Source organism: Hippoglossus hippoglossus, chromosome 21, assembly GCF_009819705.1.
Source record: "Hippoglossus hippoglossus isolate fHipHip1 chromosome 21, fHipHip1.pri, whole genome shotgun sequence".
Lineage (NCBI taxonomy): Eukaryota > Metazoa > Chordata > Actinopteri > Pleuronectiformes > Pleuronectidae > Hippoglossus > Hippoglossus hippoglossus.
In genome coordinates, this window is record NC_047171.1 from 19,749,810 (window position 1) to 19,757,801 (window position 7,992).

At 40.0% G+C, this 7,992-nt stretch overlaps 1 protein-coding gene across 1 annotated transcript; it reads left to right on the top strand.

The window, feature by feature from the left end:
- The first annotated feature begins 2,512 nt into the window (after positions 1-2,512).
- On the top strand, positions 2,513-7,425 carry hpxa (hemopexin a). The gene is made up of 10 exons (XM_034574443.1): positions 2,513-2,782; positions 3,287-3,372; positions 3,497-3,571; positions 3,749-3,903; positions 4,695-4,848; positions 5,345-5,557; positions 5,996-6,091; positions 6,223-6,353; positions 6,438-6,585; positions 6,742-7,425. Exons 1-10 carry the CDS (start codon positions 2,724-2,726, stop codon positions 6,969-6,971), a joined length of 1,347 nt encoding a protein of 448 aa, XP_034430334.1. The 5' UTR covers positions 2,513-2,723; the 3' UTR covers positions 6,972-7,425.
- The last annotated feature ends 567 nt before the right edge of the window (positions 7,426-7,992 follow it).

Sequence of the window (7,992 nt, forward strand, 5' to 3'; positions counted from 1 at the left end):
GACGGAATTAAAAGGCCAGATGTGTCAGATTTAAAAAGATGTAATTTTTTTTGACCTGGACTGATGAGTTGAATGATTGTTTAGCAGGGTGCACAAAAATCATCAAATTCAGTCTCCAAACAAACATGATTAATATGTCACCAGACTTCCCATCATGCATCGTTTGACAGCTAAAACGAGCACGTTTGTTTTAAGAACAGAGACGTATAAGTTGTTTCGTTACTATGTCGTCATCCATGACAGTCACCTCATATGTTTCCACTGTATAATTTCCGGTACTAAAGGCTAAAGGCTCCAGCAGCAGTGACAAACAAAACACAGACTTTTCAACAAATGAATGTTGTGAAAAACAAATCTGTCAATAATGTGACCAAAGACTTGTTTATGCAACTCAACACTTTAAGTTTAATAAACTTCAGTAAAATTAACTCTGCTACTTTATAAGAACTTGTCATAAGAACATTTAATTCTTCAAGTCTGGTTAAAGTTAACTCGATTTTTAAGTAGAAGTTGAAGCTTTAAATGCTTTCCATTAAAACCTTTTGAACTATTTGAAGAAAACTGGCTAAAAGTAAGTGGTCCAGTCCAGCCAACATGCACCTTGACCCTTGACCCTTCCAGCAGAAAAATCATGACGGCTGCTGCTTATTGCAGAGAGCAAATCTAAACCCACGCGTAATACGTTGTTTAGTCACAGTGGACACAAAAACCAAAATTTTCTGGATAAAATGTTAGAAACGGATTTTAGTGCTCCACTCCGTCTGTATTTTAATGAAGGGAAAGATGAACGGAGAAGTTAAGTGTTGAGAGAGAGGGAGAAAATAAGTAAGAGGGGAGAATAACACAGAGGAGGACTGGGTAAAACATGGCGCTATGAAGGGAGTTAGGAAATGGAGGAGAGGTGAAAGGAAAACAGATCAAGAAGATTGCCAGATGTTATTATTGCATCTCGTGGTCTCCAAAGATGTGGTTAGCTGGAATTTTTAGATTTCTGCCACCATCCCAATGAAATGGAGGTGAACTGAAAATTTAAAAAATGCTAAAGCAATAGAAACAATGACATAACTCTTTACCTCAGACAAATTCAGAGTTGGAATTGCAGCAGTTCACAGAGTCAGTCGCAAACATGTTGACTGTTGTTTCAAACCTCGGGTGTAATGAACCAAATTCTATCAACATTTGATCAGCTTCACTTTGTTTTACATATTGTGATACAGGGTTTGTTGTGTGTTGAAGCCAAATTCAGCATTAAAAGGTGATATATAACGTTTTACTGTTAAGTCAGAAATAAACAGAAATAAACTTCTTATTCATGTGGTTTCTTGGTGTTTTATCTGCCACAGTATGTTGTCTCTGTTTTTTTGCAAAAGTAAATTTAAAGTTCACTTCAAGGAAAAATAGAAAATGACAATTGTGTTTGCCTATTTAATGCTGATAAATAGCAACCTCTTTGCCCATCTGATGTATTTCACCTGAAAAAGTTTAATATTAGCTCTCACTTTTAGCTCTGGTTAAGTCTCCACCAGCTTCGAAAATACATCTGTCTCTCTCTCTGCTGGATTTGGTTTCTATGTGCAGGTTGGTACAGAGGGTTTCAAAGCTGCTGTGGCTGGAAACTTCAAGATAAAACAGCTTAAACATCTCTCTGCAGTCAGATGATGCTTCTCTTCCGGCCTTGATTTCATTTCTTGATGCTATTGCATGTGTTACCAGTTTCTTCTTTCTGAAGAGCTGAGACTAATGTTTTCTGTCCATAGTTTAAACTGCTACTGAACTTATTGAAACAAAGATTTAAAATTATTTAAATCTATCTATTAGTAATAGATAACAAATCAGTTAAAACTATTGACAGACAACTTTAGTCAGTATTTCACAACCATAGAAATACCAAGCTGTGTCCTTGTTTGTAGTGTGCAGTAGTTTAAGAGTGATACCAGACAGGTAAAGGCCAAACCACTATTCTCTGTTAATGTTCACCGTAAAAAACGTTATACAACACTTGTTTCAGGGGCTTTAAGTGCAGTGGTCAGCAGTTTTATTTATTTTTGATGATTTACTAAGTCAGTTATCTCTCAGAGTTGAACAGGTCCAGAATGCTTTCGATCAGACTTAACAAAGTTCTGGTGATATAATTATATTATAAGCAGGAGCATTTATAGATCTAAGTGTACAGTTGCATATAACGCAGATGAAAGTTGATAAATTCACTGGTATTTACACAATAAATATACATTTAATGTTAAATCTATTATGTTTCACAGTTAATGAAAATGAATATTGCGTATTATATTAAAATGAATAGATCACTGCTGCCTAAACAGATGATCTATCATCAGAAAACTCTTTCTGTCTAATGTCATCCAGTTTGAAATTTATTCGGCCCGCTGCCAATAACCTGGTCCCATGAGGACATGGTGTCATGTCAGGTGAACGTTTATATAAAGTTATCGATTGGTGAAAAGGGAGCATTTTGAATCCTTTGAATCTCTCCCAAAAGGAGTGGGACGACTGAGGGCACAGGTCTGGAGGACATCAAACTGCGTGGTCGTCTGTGACCCTCCCCCGAGCATCTGCACATTGTGCTCTCCTTTTTTGGTGCCCAGCGTCACATGATCCACCTGAACTGAGACATGATATAAACGTCAGCTGCAGCAGAAGCCGTCGTACCTTCATCCCAGCTCTGCTGACTCTTCGGTCTCTCCTGGAACAGAGGACTGCTCACCATGAAGCTCACCCACGCCCTGTGTCTCTGCCTGGCCCTGGCTCTGGCTTTGCCTTATTCGTAAGCAGTCTTTACACTTTTAACCTGAAAAAACAGGTAACTCAACTCACCAATAACTCAACTCGTGGTTTTTAGTGCAAATAGACCGATAGTTGATCTCAAGCACAGCCGTGGGTATAAGGAAAGCAAAACTCATCCTGCAAGGGTTAAAATACTATAAGAATAAATAATTAAAAATTGGTTGCATACTTTGGAACATTTTCAACAGTAACGTATGTATTTGAATATTTTGACTGCAAAAAAGACTTTCAAAGCCCGACCTGCCAGTGGAGGCCTCATCAGTACAAACTTGTTTTGTCTGAATATTTCACTCAGCATCACGTGTTTGTGCAGAAAATTGAGAAGAGTTTTTTTATCTGAGTCTTCATTCAACTATAAATATGTTTTTCAAAATTTGAGGGAATAAAAGTGCATTTCTTAATTTTAACTTCTAAGATCGTAAATGTGGAGCAGCCTTATCCTCGGAAATTAGAATCATTTTCTGTTTCTGTTCTGTTCATCCAGGCATCAAGATCACGGCGGGGATCATGACAATCTTGAACATCACCATCACCATGATGATGCTCATATTGAACATCACGATCACCATGGTGAGTGGATGGAAAGCGTTCACACACATTTTGACAACTTGACATCCTGTAACAAACATTTCTCATCATGGATGCTACAACTTTATTTAAAACTTTCTTACATGACCATGATTCTGTGCAAAAGAACTCGACCGTTGTCAGGGACTTGAGATGGACGCTGTTGCAGTGAATGAGGATGGAATCCCATTGTTCTTCAAGGGTAAGTCCATACTTATTGAGGATTAAGATAAGATAGATAGATAGATAGATAGATAGATAGATAGATAGATAGATAGATAGATAGATAGATAGATAGATAGATAGATAGATAGATAGAAGCTGTGGAGGAGAATGTGTCTTGTTCTATCTAACGTTCGTGCCCTGTATCTCCTTTCAGGCGACCATCTGTTCAAGGGTTTTGACGGCAAATCAGAGCTGTCTAATGAGTCCTTCGCCGAGATGGATGACCATCACCACCTGGCCCACGTCGACGCTGCTTTCCACATGCACTGCCAGGAACACCCCGACCACGACCACATGTTCTTCTTCTTGGTACACTCCAGTCTCTTCTTTCTGATCCCTGTCAAATCAGCTGATTGGCTGAGGACCTGCAGGGGACCCTGAACATGTTGGAGATTAGAGACATTCACTGTGTCAGGAAAAAAAGCCTGGACCGATTTAGACTGATCAATATTTTCTGTTTTCAACATACTGACAGGTTCATGTCCTAGATTCAACCACTTTCTTGCAATCGGACAAAATTAATAACATATTTAGAGAAGAAAAGTTTATTCATGTGCAAGCTGATTATTATTTTTATAAATGACTATCCTTTTTTGTGAATAAAGCCACAAGGACACATATATCTGAGAGAACAGGAAAGGTAAAAACAAAGTTTACAAGGTCATTGAGTTTGGCAGCAGGTGTCGCCAGAGCAGGGAGAAGATAAAGATGCACAAACTGTTTAAAGTAGAGTTCAACTCTTTAAAGTTGTTTCTTCCACAAGAACGCCAAATGGGGCCTTCTCAGCCGCCATAGTTTTTATGTTTGAATACTCATTTTGAAAAGTTTGGTCTGAGCTGAGCACAACTCAGGTGATGACGATGGTCCGGACACTTTAGGGACAAATGCTGGACCAGTAAGGTTCTTGCTGGTTCTAAAAACTTTTCTTTCAACTTTTTTTGCACAATAATACCATCGGTGTCCAAAGCCTTTATGCATGCTCTGTGTTTTGATGGTGCAAACATACAACACCACTCCAACCATGCAGAACAAACCACAGTGGAACAATATTCATAGCGACTTGTAAACTGGTGTTTTTTGGTGGTGGTGCTTTGATGCAGGACCACAAGGTGTTCGTCTATCACCATCACAAGCTGGAGGTAGGTTACCCCAAGGAGATCTCTGAGGTCTTCCCTGGAATCCCTAACCACCTGGACGCTGCCGTGGAGTGTCCCAAACCAGAGTGTGACGAACACTCCGTCCTCTTCTTCAAGGGTCAGTGCACTTTACCAAATTCATTGAAACCAAGGTTTTAGCTGTAGATTACTTAACTTTGCAAGATGCCAATTTTGCCAAATTTGCTTTCTTGAATGTAAAGCTTATGTATTTAAAGCAGCTCCAAATGTTAATTATACATTTTTATACTTTGCCTTTTGTCTCATTTTGTAATAATAATGTTGCAGCAGCAGAGAGTTCACAAGCTTTGAACGCCTGTGTACAGTAAATGACATATGCATTATTAATTAATGCACTGAAATCCACTCTGGCCTCCCCTTTACATTCTACTACAATGAAGTGAAACAATGACAAAGAGGTTAAAACGCTGACTTCCAGCTTTAATTTGAGGGTCTTATTTCCACATTCGCTGAACAGTGAAGGAACTTATCTTATTTTCACAGTCCAAAAGGTGTAAAGAAAATGTTGCCCCAGAGTGGATGTCAACACCTTAAACAATCTAAATGTCTAAGTGTGTAATTTGTTTTTTCGGTAGATCACGACATCTACGACTACAATGTCAAAACCAAGGCTGTGGAGAAGAAAGTTTTCCAGGGCATGCCCAACTGCACGTCCGCTCTCCGCTACATGGGGCACCACTACTGTTTCCATGGACACAATTTCTGCAAGTTCGACCCGAAGACTGGCCAAATGCCCGGAAAATACCCCAAAGAGGCACGTGACTACTTCATGAGATGCTCAAATTTCAGTAAGTGAAGAAAATGATCACTGTTAGCCATTCTCCAATAAGACGTCAATGAAATATTTAATAGTCAATAGTGTGAATTGATGATGTAATAGTTTCTCACCTCCCTCCCTCTCCCTTATTACTCAAAACATAAGTGGTGTTGAGTCTACACCACTTAACCTTCACCACTTCACCACTTAACCTTCAGTTCATCTTTCACTTCCTCTTCTACTTTTACCTGTAAAGCAGAACCCCAAATTTCCCCCCAAAGCTTTAAATTGTTTAAATATCACTTATTTCTTTACAAATCATGTCCTAGACGTCGCTCGATTACTGGAGCGATGATAAAAGTGAACATGAAATCATCTCTGCTCATGTTAGGAGTCAGTTTGGATTCCATACGCTGACAAACCCAAAAATATTCATTAAACATTAACTTCATGCGTCTTCATTGTGTAGGTGAGAACAGCGACCACGTGGAGAGAGAACGCTGCAGCCACGTTCACCTCGACGCCATCACATCCGATCATGGTGGAAACATGTACGCCTTCAGAGGTGAGAACAGATGACACACGGCTGTTTCAGAGACGGCTACTTGATTCGTTGGGAGTGGGAGGTGAATTATTTCCTATTTCGGGTTCTGGTGATCTTCCACAGCATCTCTGAGCGATTCCCTTGTTTTGCAGACCACCATTTCCTCCGTCGAGATGAGGGCAACCACACACTGACGGCCGACCGCACCGAGCACGCGTTCAAGGAGATACACAGCGATGTGGACGCTGTTTTCTCTTTCAATGATCATCTGCACATGATCAAGGTAAAGTACAGAAACAAGCGCGTTGCTCCTGACGTCATCTTTTCCTCAAGATTAAAACTTTAAGATCTTTTTTTTCCTCCTCAGGACGACAAGTTGTATGTTTTCCAAGACGATGAGCCCCACAATCAAATGGACGGTTACCCCAAGTCTGTGAAGGAAGAGCTCGGCATTGAGGGTCCCATCGATGCTGCGTTTGTCTGTGAGGATCATCACATCGCTCACATCATTAAAGGTAAAGACACAGCCCTGAAAGAAAACCTATGAAAGTACAAATCTGAACAAGAAACAGTTAAAGCATCACCTCTGGGTAGATATTTTTATTCTCATGAAGCTTTCCACCACTGGATACCATAGCAACTCACATGTCCTCCTTCCTGCCGTCCTCCAGGAAACCACATTTACGATGTGGAATTGAACGCCAGTCCTCGTGTTGCAGTAAACAACCACACTATTGGCCTCTTCAAGAAGATCGACGCCGCCAAGTGCGACAGCTCCGGGGTCAAAGTGTTCGTAGGCAGCCACTTCTACCACTTCAACAGCACCATGGAGTTTGTTGCTGCGAGGGCCCTGCCGGAGCAGCACAGAGTTTCCATGGACCTGTTCAGCTGCGAACACTGAGAGGCTTTCTGGACTGAACGGATTGTGTAGGTCATCACGTACAAGACAGTGAACTGCGGAAAAGCGTCAGCACCAGCGACATCGGACAATAATGATATGTTTCACAAGGTTTCTCTTCTGGGTCTTCACACCTCAAACTAACCCCTGTTTCTTTCTGGAAAAGTTCTGAATTATCAAAAGGTCAACGGTCCGCTCTTTAACATGTGGAAAATTAAAATGCATGTACATTCATTTTGTACAGTGTTATGAATAAAGAGGAGATGCAACATACTTCACTCAGTCTACTTTGTGTGGTGAGAGGGGAAAGTAAGTCACTTAACTTTGGATTAAACTTTAACTTGATTGAACCCCAGAGGGTAAATCGCTCTGTTCAATTTAGTAATATCTGTTGGAGCGATAAGCCAACTGGCAGCAAACATTATTTCAAGGTACTTTACAGAATGAGGCCAAGACCTTAGAAAACGATCACGAGAACCCCAGCTCTTTCCAACTACAGCAAAAACTTGGTGATGGAGGAAAAAAAAGTTGTAACAGGAAGAAACCTCCAACAGAACCAGAACTCGACAAAGGTGGGAAGAGAAAGTGGGGGAGAAAGAAGAGAAAGAGGAGAAAGAGGGACCAGGGACAGGTGTGTAACGGTTGTATATAAATACTGTCAGACTGGAATATTAACAGAAATACCTAGATGTAGTGGTCTAAGACAAAAAAATGACTGATAATAATATAAAGTTATATTACTACAACTGCTGCTACTATTAATGATATTAATACTACTACTACTACTACCACCACTGTTAATAATAATTACTATTATTATTATATAATTATTTTCATAACAAAAATAACAACTACTACTATTTCTACTTGGAGTTAATAAATTAAAAGTACAAATAATACTAAACACTGTGTAGAGTTGTCTACAGCTGAATGGGAGACATCTCTTTGCCTGCTCGAGCACAGGTGCTGACCTTTCACCAGCAGAGGGCTCTACAGTTCCATTTCAGGATGCAGCTGCTGGTCT